The following is a 20,340-nucleotide window of genomic DNA, read 5'->3' as shown; positions in this document are numbered from 1 at the left end:
CCATGCAGCCATTTCATGGTTCCCGTCTTACCTCACTCTGACAGTGGCGGAGACACTGTCAGAGTGATGCCATGTATATATAGGCCCGGTGGCGTCACTAGCCAATCAGATCACAGTATTTCACGTGTCACGTGAGGCTTGACCAATCGGTGTGTCATGTTTAGAAAGTGAAAACGCAGTGATAACAATACTCTCCTGGCGGAGAGTAATAATAATAATAACTAGAAAAAGTGCTCCTCGGAGCACAACTCTCCGCCAGAAGACTTGTGTTGGTTCGAAGGTCGCGAAGGTCGCTATCCCTCTTGTATATGTAAGTGTCCTATCCATCCTGTCTGGGTAAGTGTCCTCTTCCGTTCATTCTGTGTAAGTGTCCTATCCCTCCTGTCCTATCCGTCCTGTCTATGTAAGTGTCATATCCCTCCTGTCTATATAAGTGTCCTATCTGTCCTATCTGTCCAATAAGACAGATAGGAACAATTGGACCGCGACTACTTGACTACTTCCGGTTCGAAGGTCTGGGAGTGAGCTAGTGGCCGGATTTTCGGTATTGGAATCTGGCTTATCACAGTGACACATGTATTTATAGGTCGCTATCCCTCTTGTATATGTAAGTGTCCTATCCAACCTGTCTGGGTAAGTGTCCTCTTCCGTTCTGTCTGTGTGAGTGTCCTATCCCTCCTGTCTGTATAAGTGTCCTATGTCATATCCCTCCTGTCTATATAAATGTCCTATCTGTCCTATCTGCCAATTATGTATCAGCCATGCAGCCATTTCATGGTTCCCGTCTTACCTCACTCTGACAGTGGCGGAGTCACTCTCCACTGTCAGAGTGATGCCATGTATATATAGGCCCGGTGGCGTCACTAGCCAATCAGATCACAGTATTTCACGTGTCACGTGAGGCTTGACCAATCGGTGTGTCATGTTTAGAAAGTGAAAACGCAGTGATAACAATACTCTCCTGGCGGAGAGTAATAATAATAATGATTTAAACAAATTGTAATAATAGTAATGTCAAGGCCATGTGTACTTTAAAATTGATTACAAAAAAGGCACTTTGACTGTACATGCTTTTACTATCTCGTTATAAAAAAATAAGTGCCTGAAAAGAAAATACAAGGCAAAAATACACCCTGTACTTTGCAGTGTTGCCATGTCTGCTTGTTATAAACGACTTAGGGCTTATTTTTCTTTAAAGTTGCTTGTAAATATTGGTAGTTGCGGATCCCATTTTTTTTGTGCTTGTTTCTTATTATTATTAAAAAATATTCAAAATGTTTCAAGATTTTTTTGCAGATCTACAAGCTCACAACGCGTTGTGATCTGCTATTTCCAAATATCCGACGCTCATGTAAGCCTATCTTTGGGGCTTGCTTTCATAGACCTAGTTGCTTGTTTCTCTCGCAAAATCTGGCAACACTGCTAGTTTGAAGCCACTAGAGGAAGTTGGAAGAAGAAGAGAGACACCAGCAGCTGAAAAATGTCACCCGTAACTTCGCCTCACAAACACGTTTAACCCGCTACAAACACACGGTAAGGACCTTAAAGTGAACGCATATGAACTAGTCTGTCTTATTGTCTTCTACCGCCGAGTTTGAAGCTTTAGAAACCGAGTCACGGCGAACAGCAACAGGTCGATGCTAATGCTAACAGGCTAACGGCAACTAGTTAATTAGTGTTTACATTAAGATACGCTTCCATGAGCGCCCACCGAGAAGAACTGATCTACAAGTTAACAACTGTCTGCCATGCCAAGCCTGTTGATCATACACGTATAAAGACCACATATGAGGAAGAGAGAGACATAGATATTAAATATCAGTTACTTCACTGTTTCTTTGATTGATGAATTAAATACTATATTTAAACGTTTGCAAACAGTACAGTGGTGCATCAGATTATACAGTGATGCTGCTAAAAGGTTAACACAAAAAGCCCTGAGCTTGTTTACAGTCCTGTGTATTCAATTCATCAAGTTATGCCAAGGTGGTGGCCATCCAAGATGTAACTCGTTTCGTTTCCCTCATATCTGTCTACCTTTGGGACATTTATTTATTGGGACGTTATTTAATTGTTTCGCTACCCCCCCCCCCACACACACACACACACACACACACACACACACACACACACACACACACACACACACACACACACACACACACACATTTGTATTACTGTACTTGTGAGGACATCAACATTTTGGCACAGCATTGAAAATAACACAGGACACTTGGCCCTCACAACTTGTATAGTAATACACACACACAGACACACACACACACACACACACACACACACACACACACTGATTTGCAGGGCATGTGGCTGTATATTTCACATATACATATATGACATATACTAATAGCTGCAGAGTTATGTTCCAGCACACATAACCACTTAAAACCGTATGCACTTAATTGACAGGGGTCCCCCAGGGGTCTATAGCCTACTACTTGGTCCCCTCCCTTTTCCCCTCTACGCCAAATATCCTTGGCAAAAAATAGCCGATCTACAACGTGAGCTTGTAGATTGTATACCTGCTTTTTTTTCGGAGATTGTTTGCCTAACATGAGATGCCCGGAATAGGGACGCTAGGGTTTGTGTGGTTAAGCCCTTCAGTTCAGTGACATGATGTCTCTATGCGTGTGGTTCAATGGTTGTGGTGTACTGTGTACTGTAGTGCATGTGGGGCTGTAGCTGCTCATTGTGTGTGCTGTGGTGTGGTTTGGTGTGCATGGACGGCCCGGTACGCAGTACTACGCAGTGCTGACATGAGAGCATTGTTTGTGCAGGGACAGCAGAGCAGATATTAGGTCAGCTATACTGTGTTGAATAGACAGGCCCTGTATGGGGGGGATGTCTATATCTGGGCCAGTACGTGACACAGTTATAGTTAGTTAACTTCAGTAGTAATGGGGCCATACTGTTTACAGTACAGCTTTTTGTAATTAGAGTAGGTTAGGAGTATATTACTCTGCATGCAACGTCGTGCACAGATCAGCGTCTGGCGTCACAGGCCAGCTGACCACGTATGTCCACTCTTCTCTCCACATTATACATGTTATGTCCTTTTTAAAGCTGAGAAGGAGACAGTGTGGCAGAGACAGACAGTAGGAAAACTAAGAGGGAGACAGTGTAGGAGACTGAGAGGGAGACAGTGTAGGAGAGACAGACGGTAGGAAAACTGAGAGGGAGACAGTGTAGGAGAGACAGACGGTAGGAAAACTGAGAGGGAGACAGTGTAGGAGAGACAGACAGTTGGAAAGCTGAGAGGGAGACAGTGTAGGAGAGACAGACAGTTGGAAAGCTGAGAGGGAGACAGTGTAGGAGAGACAGACAGTAGGAAAGCTGAGAGGGAGACAGTGTAGGAGAGACAGACAGGAGGAAAGCTGAGAGGGAGACAGTGTAGGAGAGACAGACAGTTGGAAAGCTGAGAGGGAGACAGTGTAGGAGAGACAGACAGTTGGAAAGCTGAGAGGGAGACAGTGTAGGAGAGACAGACAGTAGGAAAGCTGAGAGGGAGACAGTGTAGGAGAGACAGACAGTTGGAAAGCTGAGAGGGAGACAGTGTAGGAGAGACAGACAGTAGGAAAGCTGAGAGGGAGACAGTGTAGGAGAGACAGACAGTAGGAAAGCTGAGAGGGAGACAGTGTAGGAGAGACAGACAGTAGGAAAGCTGAGAGGGAGACAGTGTAGGAGAGACAGACAGTAGGAAAGCTGAGAGGGAGACAGTGTAGGAGAGACAGACAGTTGGAAAGCTGAGAGGGAGACAGTGTAGGAGAGACAGACAGTAGGAAAGCTGAGAGGGAGACAGTGTAGGAGAGACAGACAGTAGGAAAGCTGAGAGGGAGACAGTGTAGGAGAGACAGACAGGAGGAAAGTTGAGAAGGAGACAGTGTAGGAGAGACAGACAGGAGGAAAGCTGAGAGGGAGACATCGTAGGAGAGACAGACAGGAGGAAAGCTGAGAGGGAGACAGTGTAGTAGAGACAGACAGGAGGAAAGCTGAGAGGGAGACAGTGTAGGAGAGAGAGACAGTTGGAAAGCTGAGAGGGAGACAGTGTAGGAGAGATAGACAGTTGGAAAGCTGAGAGGGAGACAGTGTAGAAATGTCAAACAGTAGGAAAGCTGAGAGGGAGACGGTGTATGACAGACGCGAGCGTTGACCACAGGCTCATGTAATCTCTCCTCTCCCGTCTCAAGGTTCTCTCCAGTGATCTCACTTCCTGTCCGGCGGCGGGGTGGGGCGGAAGAGCAGCCATGTCGTGTCGGGACATCCACGCCACCAACGCCTTCTCCTTCATCCTCGCCCTGGTCGCCGTGGGCGGGATCGGCGTGGCCACGTTCATCCCGCAGTGGCGCGTGACGCGGCTGGTGACGTTCAACCGCAACGCCAAGAACGTCAGCGTGTACGACGGCCTGTGGGCCAAGTGTGTCAAGCAGGACGGGTACTCTGGCTGCTACTTCTACGACTCCGAGGTACTTCCATTCATGCCGATAGCCGCCGTGTGAGAGAGTACGCGCACTGCACCTCACAAAGGCCGCGATATACTGTAGGTGCATTGACCCATTAAGACCTGAAGCCGATTCTAGTGTCTTCTAAATCCCAACATTTTTTTGAAAAAAAATCACACAAAAAAATGTTCAAGATTTTTCAAAAATAGCAGATCTACAAGCTCATAGCGCGGCACTCAGTGCCGTGCTACGTGCTTGTAGATCTGCTATTTTTGAATAGCCAAAGAAATCTAAAGTGACACAGATGCATTCCAGGTCTTAATGGCTTAAAGGGATAGTTTTTTTTTAGGGCTGGGCTATGTAAATGAAATCAAATGTTACACTAGTGTAAACCAAATCCTTCACCCCCCCCCTTGTTTTAGCTCACAACACTAGCTACTTTGGGGGAAGAAATTAAGCATTATGGCTTATGTGAATAACACCTGAAAAAGACAACACTTATGCCATATCACAATATTATGCGATGCAAAATCCCAGACTATTATCTAGTCTCCTATCATGATTTGCCCAGCCCTGAACACGCAATACTTAAATTAGTCCAGGGGCCAACACTGATATTTTCACAAATTGGTACCACCTAAGGTGACCGTAAAGTTTTTGTATTTTTGTCTTCCTACATGTCTCTAGTTTATATTTTGGTATGATAACCCTTCCAATCTTGTAGCTTAATGGCAGTTATCACTACCTACCGGCCAATGTATCCAGTAGGAGACACAAAGTAGAATCTTTGTGTCTCCTACCGGAAATACACCCGGGCATCAAATTATTGCGACAAAAAACAAAATATATCCATGTATTCAAGGCTTCATGGGGTGTGCAATTGATAACTTCTCAGATTTTTGGTGTTTGCAAAAAGACTGCTTTCCATAAGCTTGTAAAAGTTGACCCTCCTTCGGTCTAGGGTGGTCATAGCTGAATGGGTAGAGAGTCCCCCTGGGAAACTTAAAGGAGGAGTTCACCAAAAAAATGATTTATTTTCTATCAATAGCACACCCCATGAAGCCTTGAATACATGGATACATTTTGTTTTTTGTCGCAATAATTTGATGCCCGGGTGTATTTCCGGTAGGAGACACAAAGATTCTACTTTGTGTCTCCTACCGGATACATTAGCCCGTAGGTAGTGATAACTGCCATTAAGCTACAAGATTGGAAGGGTTATCATACCAAAATATAAACTAGAGACATGTAGGAAGACAAAAATACAAAAACTTTACGGTCACCTTAGGTGGTACCAAAATATGGCTTGGCCCCTGGACTAAATGTCTCAATAGAAAAGCAGGGAGACCACCTCCAACCACTGCACATACTTATATCGTATTAACCCATTTAGACCGGGAAATAATCTTGTGTCATTTTTAGATTAATTTGGCTATAAAAAAAATAGAAAATTTACAAGCTCATGAGCTTGAAAATGTGTGCAAATCTTTAAATATATATATATATATATATATTGAAGCGAACATTTGTAAAATATGTTCCAGGGACCTCCAGAAGCCAAGATTTGAGTTACAAATGTTACAAATGTTTGTTTAAATATAAATTAAAAGATTTTCACTCATTTTTACGATTTTTCAAAAAATAGCAGATCTACCTTGAGCTTGTATATCTGCTATTTTTTTAATAGCCAAAGAAATCTAAAAATGACACGAGATGCGTCCCGTCTCCGGACTGAATGGGTTAACATACTCTACCGTACAATCAGCTAAATACGCCTTTATCCATTAAAACAAGTTCAAAGTTCCTCTCCTCTGGTTTTTTTGCAGTGGTATTCTAAAGTGGACCAGCTGGACCTGCGTCTGCTGCAGTTCTGTCTGCCCGCGGCCCTGTTGTTTGGCGGCGTGGCGCTGCTGCTCTGCATGTCGGGCATGTGCAAGACGTGCTGCTGCTCCGACAAGCCCGAGCCCGACATCAAGACGGCGCGCTGCCTGGTCAACAGCTCGGGCTGCCACCTAGTGGCCGGCTCCTTCCTCTTCCTGGGCGGGGCCATAGGCCTGGCCCCCTCCGTCTGGTTCCTGTTCCGCACCAAGGAGCTGAACGCCAGGTAAAACGGCGGCAACTCTGCCCATTAGTTTATCGATTATTTTATTGGATTACTTTTGTGATTAATCGAGAAGCACGTTTGTTTTATATATATTTATATATATATATATATGTGTGTCATTTTAAGATGTCTTTGGCTATTCAAAAATAGCAGATGTACAAGCTCGTAGCGCGGCACCGAGTGCCGCGCTATGAGCTTGTAGATCTGCAATTCTTTTTAAGTCATGAAAATTTGTGAAAATCTTTGAATATGTACTTTTTTAAAGCGAACATTTGTAACTCAAATCTTTGCTTCTGGGGGGTCCTGGAACAACATATTCTACAAACGTTCGCTTTAAAAAACATACAAGATCTACGGCACTCGGTGGCGCGCTATGAGCTTGTATATCTGCTATTTTTGCATAGCCAAAGAAATCTAAAATGACAGAGATGCGTCCCCCAAATTAAACAGGTTAACTATAAATGTTTTGAAAACTTTCGAAGCTTTTCGCCCCCAAAATAGCGATCGATTATTAGTCGGTTATCTAACAAAAGTATGGATGACCAGTTGGATGAACCCGCTGCGCCCCCCCTTAACTCCAGGTACGGCCCCATCTTCTCGGACGGCTTCGCCCCCTACGTGGCCATCGGCTGCACCGGCGGGCTCATGCTCGCCGCCCTGCTGATGTTCATGTGGTACTGCATGTGCAAGAAGCTGCCGTCGCCCTTCTGGCTGCCCCTGCCCTCGTCCCCGTCCATCCAGCCCCTCACGGCCAACGGCTACCCGCCCTCCTCCCCGACGGGCTACGGGCCCCCGCAGCCCTTCCTCCCCACCGTGATGGAGGCCCAGCCCTACTCCCAGCAGGCCTACGCCCAGAGCGTGGTGATGGCGGCGCCCGTCCCTGGCCCCGCCCCCATGCCCCCTCAGGTAAGGGCCCGGCAACAATAGGCTCTATTCACAGCAGCCATATTATGAAGACATTCACAGGTGTTACCAATGATACTAATGAAGGCTCTGTTCCATTCTGGTCAAACAGAGTCAGGGTGCTGATATTGCGCGTGTTGGCTCACTGGGAACACCAGTGGGTCTACAGTTGGGGTCCAGGGACCCTCGTGGGCTTCCAAATGGCTCTTTACAGGTGTGTAACTCTGAGAGTGTACAAATGGAACCAAATGGACCCCGTAACCAAATGGAGCCTTCATTAGTATCATTGGTAACACCTGGGAAGGAAGTGATAATATGGCTGCTGTACATAGAGCCTATTAACTGCATAATCGTTGCCAGCGATTCTTTTTTGCATAATCACCTGATCTTCTGTCGAAATATAGTGGTAATATAGGCTCTATGCACAGCAGGCAGCAGCCATACTGGAAAGAATTTGGGCCTCTTCTTACTTCCTTCACAGGTGTTACCAATGATACTAATGAAGGCTCTGTTCCATTCTGGTCAAACAGTCAGGTTGCTGATATGTGTCATGTTGGCTCACTGGAAACACTCTGTTACACCAGTGGGTCTCAAAGCGTGGTCCAGGAACCCTCATGGTTCCTTGAGGGGGTTTCCAAATGGCCCCTTAACGGGTGTGTAACTCTGAGAGTGTACACATACGGGTCCATTTGGTTCCATTAGTACCTTGTCAAAGTTATGGGAGTCCTTGAAATTAAAAGGTTTGAGAAGCACTGTGCTACACTAAATGGAACAGAGCCTTCATTAGAATCATTAGTAACACCTGTGAAGTAAGGAAGAGGCCCAATTTCTTTCCAATATGGCTGTTTTTAAAGTTTTAAACACAATAATTGGATTGTTTTGCCCCATAGTACATTATTTATTTTTATTATTTGTCGTGTGTGTGCGTGTATATTTAAGTTATCTATCATATCTGCCCTGTGCAGTACCTCTCTAAAAAGGCAAACCGAAAAGTAATCTTGATTTTTATATTGTTTTTGTAATGCCAAAAGCATAATGAAATGATGTAATCGCAATTATTTGTACAAACATTTAATCATCAACTGAAAAAACGTCACTGTTCCTCAGGTCTACATGTCCCAGATGTCGGCCCCGGACGGCTACGGGTCGGAGGCCGGAGGGACCCAGGTGTACAGCTACGCACCGTCACAGGGCTACGCTCCCTCTCAGGGCTACGCGCCCTCTCAGGGCTACGCTCCGTCCCAGGGCTACGCCTCCAGCTACGTGGGCGGCGGGCCCCGCTACTCCACGCGCTCGCGCATGTCCGCCATCGAGATCGACATCCCTGTCCTCACGCAGCAACATTAAACCCAATTAAGACCTGAGGCAATTCTTAAAAATCTTTTCTAAATCAGTTTTTGTTTTTGAAAAAAATACGTTTTTTTTTTTCTCCCAAGATTTTTCAAAAATAGCAGATATACAAGCTCATAGCACGGCACTCGGTGCCGTGCTATGAGCTTGTAGATCTGCTATTTTTGAATAGCCAAGGAAATCTAAAGTGACACAGATGCGTTCCAGGTCTTAAAGGGTTAATACCACACAAACGCTATAGCGTCCCTATTCCGCCGCCAAACATTCGGGGGAAAATAGCCGATATACAAGCTCACAGCTCGTCACGCTGTGACCTTGTAGGTCGGCTATTTTCGCCGAAGACATTTTGGTGCGTGTAGAGGGCGGGGAACATTTGGGTGCCTAACACAGAGCCCTGGGGGACCCCGGTCAACTAAGTACATGGGGTTTTAAGTGGTTAAACACAGACTGCTGCCTCAGCAATGCTGGATGGAGCCTGCTGTCCATTTCCAGAACCCTCCGTTCATTAACGCACACGTTATGGATGGAATCTAATGGCCTGAGTGTTAGACAAAGAGGCACAGCCATCAGCCACCAACACACGCACACACACACACACACGCACACTAGAGCCCGGCCGTTGCCAGGTTTTTGGGTAAAAAAATTACAAATAATGGCCGATATATATCGGCCAAACCAATATATCGGTCAGGCTTTTATGTTATAACACGGCTATCGTAGAAGTTCATGCTTCATGAAGGAATGCTGCAGTTCAGTGAGACTTAACACATACATATGAAGGATTCGTTAACACAGATGGTGTACAAATGAACCAAGGGTCTATTTGGTTCCAATTGTACACTATTTGATTTAAATATTGTAGGTTTTTAATGTGAAACATATTTTTTTCCCATATCATCACATACGCATTAACACTACTAAAATATGTAAGTCTTCTGTCCTATCTTTTGGACTGACGATGCTTTTGCCAGGACAGGATATGAACATTTGCCATAATTATGTATATCGGTTAATGCTCACAACTTCTATAGGCTAACACACTACATATTATTTACGTTTTAGTATGTGCACTTGAACAAGCGTTGATAAGTTACAACTACTATTTCCCTGTCTAAGTTTCATATTGAACAAATCATACTCATACACTAATGAATACTTTTTGCTTATATATACTGTCTATGGTATATAGCCGTCTCTAGAGAAATAGCACTGCTGTAGCATAACACTTGACTTTGATGAGATATGAACAAGGCTGTATTTTTATTCTTGGTTACTCGATATGTGATTTTGAAGGGACAACTACTAAGGTATCCGCTGGTGTCCTGTGTCTGTCTGTCATGGCTAATATTGGCACAGTTTGTAGTGTTTTGTCTTTGTAGTTATTTATAACGCACTAAACAAGTCTGATACTGGGCCGGGTTACATATGCCTTTAATTGTTTTGTTTTTTTGTCAGCCTTCATTATTTGCATAAGGCCTTCATCGTCTGTTCTATAACTGATGTTTATAGTGTATGTCCGAAATAATTTGACAGTGATGTCTAAAGTTTTTAAATGGCCTAAATTGAGACCAATATTTTTGTATTTCTTTTATTGTTACAGTAAGGGGCGTGTTCCAGCCATGCATTTACTTCCAATAAAGCATGGTTGTTTTGTATTGTGATATCTGCTGATATGATGTTTCTTTAAGATGATGATCTTTACTGTAATGATGGGCACTTTCTGGTAGGACAAGAAAAGATGAATGACTTTGAAGTAGGGCTGCTACTATTCATAATTTTCCTAGTGAGGATTCGTAATTACGTATAATGCGATTAACCACGTAAGCCTTATTTTATACTTCATCGTACAACGATGACACAGAAAAATAGCCTATCTACAAGCTCACAACGTGTCAAATTGTGACGTGGTATGAGCTTGTAGATAGGCTATTTTAGCTGTTTTTTGGGGGGTGGAGTTAAGAAACAAAATAAAAAAGAAATGAAAATGTTTCCCCACAAATCTGTTATTGGAAATGTATTGTTTTAGTTTGATTAAATGTTGCAGCCCTACTTTTAAGCAAACCACACTTTATATGACACAATGATGTTGTTTAGGTTCACTAGAGCACTGCGATGTTGGTTGGTGTTCTAGTCGTGTTTATATAATCATACCCATAAGGTCCAGACTAAAGGGCAGCTGCTTGAGGTGCTATTGATGTATTAATAATCTGATGTAGTTCATCCTTATCTAGAGTTTATGTTACTTATCAAATGATTATGGAGCATAAATTACACTAAATGCTAGTAAAGGGCTGTTTATTATTACTGTGGAAGAATTATGCCATTCTTTTGTAATTACCGTCTTAAACCTTCTGCCAGTTTGGCAGCAAAGGTCCTTGCCTGGCAGAACTCCTTGTAATGGAGCCAAAATGAACCGCCTGTATTATTATGAAAATGCCTTTTGTACATTTGTAGCAAAATCCCAGTAAACAAATGTCTCAACTCTTGTGCGCTTTTTAAGAGTTCTCTGTGCCAGCTCTAGTGAACCCAAACATAGTTATCATGATGTTCCCACGTAATATCAATGCAATTATCTAGCTGAAATCTCTTTCTGTACACTGGCCTTTTTTCTACTTGTGTAAAACTTTTAATAAAACTTCACACAGATTTTTGATTGGCGCCTTCTGTGTGCATCTGTTTCTATGCTGGGGGGAAGAATGTTTTGTTTTTGTGAATGACCGTCACTAAGTCCCTTAATAACCTGCTTGGTGGTAGGCCTAACAAAGAAAAGACTCCTTATGAATCAGCAGTCTGTGTGGTTATCACCGACTATTACAGTAACTGAGTCATTCTACTGCAAATGCCACTCAGTCAAACCCTTAACAAACAGCAACACTTTAGAAGATGTAATTATGCTTTTGTGTCTTTGACATATTGAGGTGAACCTTTCTTGCTCCTAAAATGGACAGCAGGTTGGAATTTAGCGCGTAACTACATGTTGCGACGTATTGTTAGCTTTAAGAGAGTGAAAAAAGGACCCCCACGTATACATCGCTGGGGGTCCTGGTGTAGATTCGATCGGCCTTGTAAATGTGATTTAATTGCCACACAATGCCATCGTACGTCCGCAGAAAAATTACACGATTTTTGTATTTTTCTGTCTCAGAATGAACCCTTTGTGGAGTGAAAACATGAGCGTAAGCATGATCTGTGTACATCGCAACTATCCATAACAGTCAGGCCAACAAGTCTGTTACCTTATTTAACAGAAATATTTCCATGTTATTTTTGTTTGAACTGTTATTTCTGACCATCGGATAAAAACTATGAAGTCTGTTAAGTCTGTTTAAATGAAATTAAGATTTTTTTTCTCATAACATTGAAGAGGGGAGGGGAGTGAGTTTGAGGAAGAGGGTACACAGTGGAATGCCACAAATCATTGGAAGGACGTCTTACTTGGACACCAAGGGCAGGCCTACACGTTTTATTGTCAATTCTTCTCATTTTGGTGCATTTCCTTTAGGGGTTGACAAAACCTCTTTGGGAGGCAACAAAAGTCCTCTATGCAGAAACAACCCTGGATATTGATTCTGGACATGATACACACATACATGTATATACCTATACCATCTTGTGGCAACTCATTTGTTTTGAGAGTTAAGAGGCCTACTTTCCTAGCTGAATCTATCCTCTGATATATATATATCCATTTATTTCGCATAGTGTTAAATCCAGCTTATTAAAATAATGAAAATTGATTACCGGTAATTTCTTTTTTTCAGTGGCTTGCATCTATTACAGAGGCATAGCCGTCATGGGTTTGACAATGTACGATCCTACTGCCGGGAACATAGCCTACTCCGTATAAGATTCTAATTACACTGGACAGAACAGTGACTTGGGTAAATAGTTACAACCACATAGGCCTACTATACATTGCAATGAACTACAGATTGTAATAATAAACAACATGGCATAATAGGCTCTATGCACAGCAGCCATATTATCACTGCCTTACCAGGTGTTACCAATGATACTAATGAAGGCTCTGTTCCATTTAGTGTAGCACAGTGGTTTCCACGACCCCCATAACTCTGAGAGTGTACAAATGGAACCAAATGGACCCTTACGGTTCCATTTGGTTCCATTTGTACACTCTCAGATATACACACCTGTAAGGGGCCAGTTGGAAGGTTTCCAGTGAGCCAACATGCACAATATCAGCACCCTGACTCTGTTTGACCAGAATGGAACAGAGCCTTCATTAGTATAATTGGTAACACCTGTGAATGTCTTCATAATATGGCTGCTGTGCATAGAGACTATAAAAAAAATAGCTAAAACACATCTGCCAGCTCACAAGACATCGCATCTTGACACCTTGTGCGCTTGTAGATCGGCTATTTCCGCTATGCGACACCATCGGATGTTGACGTACGAAACAGGGCTAGCTTGGATTCCAGAACATGGCGCATTAGATGGCGTCGTTTCAAATCAGGGTTATGGCTCCGCTTTGCCGACGTGATTGATCGGTTAAAGAGTCGATCAATAAGCTGTCAGAGGACCATTCACCTGACATCGCTGAAAGGCGACCAACCGATAATCAGTGGTGGAAAAAGTACTCGGATATTTTACTTAAGTAAAAGTAGCAATACCACAATATAAAAATACTCTGTTACAAGTAAAATGCCCATGTTCAAAATGTTACTTGAGTAAAAGTACAAAAGTATTGGCATCAAAATATACTTAAAGTAACAAAAGTAAAAGTACTAAAATGTTTGAAAATAGCTGATCTACAAGTGTAGTAAAAGTATAATATTTGCCTCTCAGATGTAGTGGAGTAGAAGTAAAAGTACTGAAATTTGGAAATACTCAAGTACAGTACTTGAGTAAATGTACTTAGTTACTTTGCACCACTTCCGATAATTCATCCAAGCTGATTTCTAGCTCTCTGTAGAGGGAAACTGAGTCACATTTGGATGGCTGTCGCCTCTTTGCATATTTTAACAATGATTACACCAATGGCTCACATGTTGTTGTATTAAAATGGAAGAGTAGAGGCTATCATACTCCTCCAATAACTCAGACACAGCATACAGACAATGGCATTTCCTTGATGAATTTTTAAACATGGAGTTCTAATTCTAGTCTATAAAAAAATGTAATTATTGTCTGGCTACTAAGATGTTAAAATTCAGGTGGGAGACGTTGTTTATAAGTGTGGCTTCAACAGAAATGACATGTACACTCACTTAGATATTGGGACTGATAGTGTATAGAGAACCGAAGTCTGACATCACTGCCACTAGAGGCCGCTATGCCCATGAGTCACAGAGTTCATTCTTTCTATCAAGGCACATAAGAACTTGTTCCAAAAATAAACAAATGAGCCCGGAGATGTTTCTCATATGGATATGAAGCATCAACTGACGTTGAAAAAGTAGCCTACTAATTTATCCAAACAATTCATCGATGTTCTCCAAACACAGACGTCATTAAATGTAACGCGATGCTAAGATGGCCCTGTGGTATTTTCAATAGAAAAAAATACTTCTGTGACCAAGCTAATGACAGAGTGACGTCAGGACTTCGATACTCTATTGCTGTGTTGATTTATGACTAAAAATGTTCGTCGACTACCTTTTTTCACTGACGAAAATGAAATAAAAACTAAGCTATGATGACTAAAACCAAGACTAAATATATTAACAATTTTGTCAACAGATAAAAACTGTACTAAAATGTTAAGAAGGGACGAGTGGAGAAGAGATCCAGTAGAACTAAAAAACAAGTTTGGTTGCGCTCGGGTGTTGCGCTCTGAAAATAGCAGATCTACAAGCTCACAACGCATCGCAGCGCGACGCGTTGTGAGCTTGTAGATCGGCTATTTTCAGCATGCAACCAAGTGTAAAAATAGCCATTACGACGCCATCATGCACCGCCAAAACACATTTTAGTCGACTAAATCAACTGTAGATTTAGTCGACTATAATCTTATGATATTAAGTCGACTAAAACTAGACAAAAGCTACAACATATCAGGTGACTAAAATATGACTAAAACTGAATGGAATTTTATTCAAAAGACTCTTGACTGAAAGTAAATCAAAATTTGCTGTCAAAATCAACACTGCTCTATTGCCCTGGTGCTATTTTGAGGAACTGCAATCTGTGCTGCTTTATACAATTGAAGTTATCAACTGACTCATCCTCGTATACGTGGATGAAAGTCATAATCCTGAATTAAAATCATGAACTGATACAACTTTATAAGGATTATGGTTACTTGTTTGCTTATATAATTTAATATGAGATACTTATATATATATCGGCACTGTCAGGTGTAAACCTTGCACGTCCAAAACCGCTACTTTTCAAAAGATCCCGTGTTCCAGTGGATCCAATCTTGTAGTTCTTATTTAGTCACAAGCTCTTGTTAATAGTTTTCGTTGGTTCAATATTTATAAAAACCCACAGACAGACTTAACCACTTTAAACCTGGTCTCCCTATTTTGGACGACATTTGCTTCAAAAACACCTACAATAGGCTCTATGCACAGCAACCAAATTGGGAATGAATTAGGCCCCTTCCTTACTTCCTTCACAGGTGTTACAATAATACTAATTAAGGCTCTGTTCCATTTAGTGTGGCATAGTGGTTGCTATTTTCAAGGACCTCCATAACTCTCAGAGTTACACACCCACCATGAGGTGCCATTTTTGAACCAAAATGGAGTGTTTCTAGTGAGCCAACATGCACGATATCAGCACCCTGACCAGAATGGAACAGAGCCTTCATTAGTATCATTGGTAACACCTGTGAAGGAAGTGAGAAGAGGCCCAATTTCTTTCCAATATGGCTGCTGTGCATAGAGCCTATTGCTGCAGATCGTCTGTTTTCGTTACTATTGCGCGACACTGTCATTATGCGTGTAAAATAGGGCATTAAAGTAAGACATAGAACAAGGTTTCTGCCTGACAGCTGTTCAGATCCACGCTGCAGAGATATATCTGCAATAGAGAAGAAAAAGCCTTCTCTATTGCAGTGAAGTCTCTCTAGTGCTTTACACTGTAGATAATAATATAATAAACCACCTCCAAGATACTGTAAAGTTTACAGTATCTTGGAGGTGGTGCATTATAATTTCTTATTACACGGCTTGGTTGAATGCTCGATTCTGATTGGTCAGTCATCGGTCATTATTTCTGGATAATGACCGATGATAATGACCGGTGCGACCGACGAGGAAACTGTGTAATCAGAGACTCAGAACGGTGTTCACTCTCCATTCCGACATCTCACCACTCCGACTAGTGGCTTCCGCGTGCGGTTAGGGTTAGGGTTAGGGTTAGGTATAGGGTTCGTCAACGTCGGAAAGGCGACATGTCGGAAAGGAGAAATGCACCCACTCAGAACACCTGCTCATATCAACCTCCGCTGCTTTGTTTTATGCTTTATCCAACATGACAGCCATGTAAACAAACAACCAATGTCATTTACAACTAAACGTTGCTCTCAAGAATGTTTTTGAAAACATTTGAAGTGAGAAATAGACGATGCAATGACCGAAAAGTGATTCTATTTGATCCACTGCACTTCCTTGTTTATCGTGGCTACGGGGGACATACCAAAACGCTCGCCCCAAAACACAGTCGTCCCGGGGCAAATCTGGCGGTATTACAGGCAAATCGGCAGTATATAGAATGGGGGGCGAGTGTGTTTTGGGGTGAGTTTTTTTCTATTTTGGCATTTGTTTTCCGAGGCAAACTCCGCCCAGCCCAATAGGCTACTTATGGAATACTTTCATTGCCGTAAGCAAGGAAATACTTCGTTTTGTTGTTACTTTTGGGTAAATTTATTTATGTATTTATTAAGTAGCCGTGTAATAAGCGGGATAATGCATGGGGAGGCAGTCATTATTGAAATTTAAAGCCCTTCAGGGCGATTAACCACCTCGGCTTTGCCTTGGTGGTTAATCGCCCTGTCGGGCTTTAAATTTCAATAATGACTGCCTCCCCATGCATTATCCCTTGCTTATTACACGGCTTGGTTGAATGCTCGATTCTGATTGGTCAGTCATCGGTCATTATTTCTGGATAATGACCGATGATAATGACCGGTGAGACCGACTAGGAAACTGTGTAATCAGAGACTCAGAACACCTGCTTGTGTCAACCTGCGTTGCTTGGTTTTATGCTTTATCCAACATGACAGCCATGTAAACAAACAACCAATGTCATTTACAACTAAACGTTGCTCTCAAGAATGTTTTTGAAAACATTTGTTTTGAAGTGAGAAATAGACGATGCAATAACCGAGAAGTGATTCTATTTGATCCACTGCACTTCCTTGTTTATCGTGGCACAACAACGGGGGAATACCAAAACGCTCGCCCCAAAACACAGTCGCCCCGGGGCAAATCCGACGGTATTACAGGCAAATCGGCGGTATATAGAATGGGGGTCGAGTGTGTTTTGGGGCGAGTTTTTTTCCATTTCGTCATTTGTTTTTGCGAGGCGAACTTGTCCGCCCAGCCCAATACTTATGGAATACTTTCATTGCCGTAAGCAAGGAAATACTTTGTTTTGTTGTTACTTTTGGGTAAATGTATTTATGTATTTATTAAGTAGCCGTGTAATAAGCGGGATAATGCATGGGGAGGTAGTCATTATTGAAATTTAAAGCCCGACAGGGCGATTAACCACCGAGGCGAAGCCGAGGTGGTTAATCGCCCTGAAGAACATTTCTCCTGTCAGTTTACTGAATTCTCCTAATGTATGCAGTTTCGGCTTCGCCTCGGTGGTTAATCGCCCTGTCGGGCTTTAAATTTCAATAATGACTACCTCCCCATGCATTATCCCTTGCATATTGTGTAGCATTACCAATGCTAATCATCTGCTCTTAACGGTTGAAGCAACACTAAAGAGTTGAATTCCAGTCTGCTAGCCTACGTGCCTATTGTCATTGTTCATGAATAGACAATTATAGAAAGCGGGCAGTAGAGCATACATCTGAACACACAATCTGTTATGAAAGTTAGTAAGTTGCATGTTTTACAGAGACAAAACAATTCAGCTTTCCTACTGTCTGTCTCTCCTACACTGTCTGTCTCTCAGCTTTCCTACTGTCTGTCTCTCCTACACTGTCTGTCTCTCAGCTTTCCTACTGTCTGTCTCTCCTACACTGTCTGTCTCTCAGCTTTCCTACTGTCTGTCTCTCCCTCAGCTTTTCTACTGTCTGTCTCTCCTACACTGTCTCTCTCTCTCTCTCTCAGCTTTCCTACTGTCTGTCTCTCCTACACTGTCTGCCTCTCAGCTTTCCTACTGCCTGTCTCTCCAACACTGTCTGCCTCTCAGCTTTCCTACTGCCTGTCTCTCCTACACTGTCTGTCTCTCAGCTTTCCTACTGTCTGTCTCTCCTACACTGTCTGTCTCTCAGCTTTCCTACTGTCTGTCTCTCCTACACTGTCTCCCTCTCAGCTTTCCAACTGTCTGTGTGATATCATTGCTGTCAGGTGGAAACCTTGTATATCCAAAACTGTTACTTTTCAGGAGATGGAAAAAATAACCTGAGTTCTAATGGATCCCATGTAGTTATTATTTTAGTCACAATCTTTTGTTAATACTTTTCATTGGTTCAATATTTATAAAATGCACAGACACACCACGTTCACTTAATTAAAACGTAGCAAAAATAACCGACCTACAGGCACACAGTGCGCCCAGTGTGAGCTTGTAGATCGGCTATTTTTGTGTGACACTTCATAGTATGGCGAAAGTAGGGCGTTATTAACTGGCGAAAGAACACGGAAAGTTGACATATGGAAATACAAGGTTTCTGGCCGACGGCAACGATATGTACTGGACAGTTTTGCCAGATTTTGCGACAGAAACAAGCGGCCAGGTCTTAGAAAACAAGCCCAAAAGAAGCGACCAGTTTTATCGACTATTTGAAAATAGCTGATCTACAAGCTCACAACGCGTCCCATCGCGAAATATTTTGACTATTTTTGCACAAATCTTTTATGTGTGGATCCTGGCACAAGATATTTTCAGATGGGGGTCCGTGGACAAATATTGACATGAAAATGCTTGAGAACCACTGGTTTAAATAATAATAACATAAGGAAGTAAGCCCCAATAAGCAACTACACTTACAAAAAAACAAGCCCAAAAAACACAACCCACAACTACCAGTATTTACAAGCGACTTTAACAAGCCCACAGTCGCTTATATTAAGCAGACATGGCAACACTGGCACTGTCGCGTTGTCCTTTGTTGTTGTGACATGTCAGTCACACTGACATGTCCCGATGCATTGTGTAGTATCATAACTGGATGTGACCAGGTCATGCTCTTTGAATTATGAATGAGAACTGATGTTAACAGTGTGAATAAATGAGGGTTCTCTTTGTTCACACGTGCACGCGCGCACACATACAAACGCACGCACGCACGCACACAGGATTAGTGCTCTCTCGCCCCAGATGGTTGTCAAATCAAATGTCTGGCTAAAGGCTACAAAGAAGAATCAAGGGGGTGGGGTCCCGCGTTGGCAGGGGAGACGGTTGCCCCGGAAACACAACGCTGCTTACTCATGAATATAGATTTCGGGGCTGGAGGTGTGTGGGGGTCCATTCATTAAAACCAACCTCTCTCTCTCTCTCTTTGTATCTCTGTATCTCTCTCTACATATATCAAAGCATCATGATGAAACACCTCCATTCTACATCAGAACTTAAACAAGCCAACACCTCCCTTTGTCCTTCTGTCTCCCCTCTGTCTCTCTGCCAATCCAGACCACCCCCCCCCCACTCACATAATAAAGGATCCTTAATAATATCATGTCCTAATCTCTACCCCCCTCCCTCCCTCCCTCCCTCCCTCCCTCCATCCCACACGTTTCTGTTTCTATTCTAACGTGTCCTTAACCTTCCCACAGACATGGGGGAGGGGGGGGGGGGGGATTCCAGCAATTCAGACATCATCAGTCATCATAATTCATATCATGTTGTTGTGAAAAAATATCACGTTTCATTGGTAGCAGGCAGAACACGTGCATCTTTTTTTCACCCTATTTTATACTTTGTCGTACGACGGCGTCGCTCAAAAGTAGCAAAAAAAACAGCAGCTCCACAAGCTCACAATGCGTCACATCGCGATCAACGCACTTTGAGCTTGTAGAGCTGCTATGTTTGCAACAAAAAAGAAAGAAAGAAAAAAAAATACCTATAATGTTTAGCTCAAAATTTGGAGGCCGGGTTGAAAGTGTTCAAGTGTGTGTGTGTGTGTGTGTGTGTGTGTGTGTGTGTGTGTGTGTGTGTGTGTGTGTGTGTGTGTGTGTGTGTGTGTGTGTGTGTGTGTGTGTGTGTGTGTGTGTGTGCGTGCGTGCGTGCGTGCATGTTTTAACCCATTAAGACCTGGAACGTATCTGTGTCACTTTAGATTTCTTTGGCTATTCAAAAATAGCAGATCTACAAGCTCATAGCGCGGCACCGAGTGCCGCGCTACGAGCTTGTAGATCTGCTATTTTTGTTTGTTTTTTT

The 20,340-nt window shown here is 42.8% G+C and overlaps 2 protein-coding genes across 2 annotated transcripts in view; one reads left to right on the top strand and one right to left on the bottom strand.

Annotated features, from left to right (window-relative positions):
* adam22 (ADAM metallopeptidase domain 22) overlaps positions 1–20,340 on the bottom strand; it is a gene marked incomplete at its 5' end in the record, with an annotated part of 156,500 nt that overhangs the window by 59,398 nt on the left and 76,762 nt on the right. The gene's annotated exons all lie outside the window — the stretch shown is intronic.
* On the top strand, positions 1,441–11,472 carry cldn12 (claudin 12). Its single transcript, XM_084053190.1, has 5 exons — positions 1,441–1,533; positions 4,206–4,481; positions 6,284–6,561; positions 7,143–7,467; positions 8,572–11,472. Exons 2-5 carry the CDS (start codon positions 4,263–4,265, stop codon positions 8,809–8,811), a joined length of 1,062 nt encoding a protein of 353 aa, XP_083909316.1. The 5' UTR covers positions 1,441–1,533; positions 4,206–4,262; the 3' UTR covers positions 8,812–11,472.

This window comes from Gymnoscopelus microlampas, assembly GCF_963454915.1.
Source record: "Gymnoscopelus microlampas genome assembly, chromosome: 3".
NCBI lineage: Eukaryota > Metazoa > Chordata > Actinopteri > Myctophiformes > Myctophidae > Gymnoscopelus > Gymnoscopelus microlampas.
The sequence above is the reverse complement of the archived record's forward strand: the minus strand, read 5'-3'. Positions and strand labels throughout refer to the sequence as shown.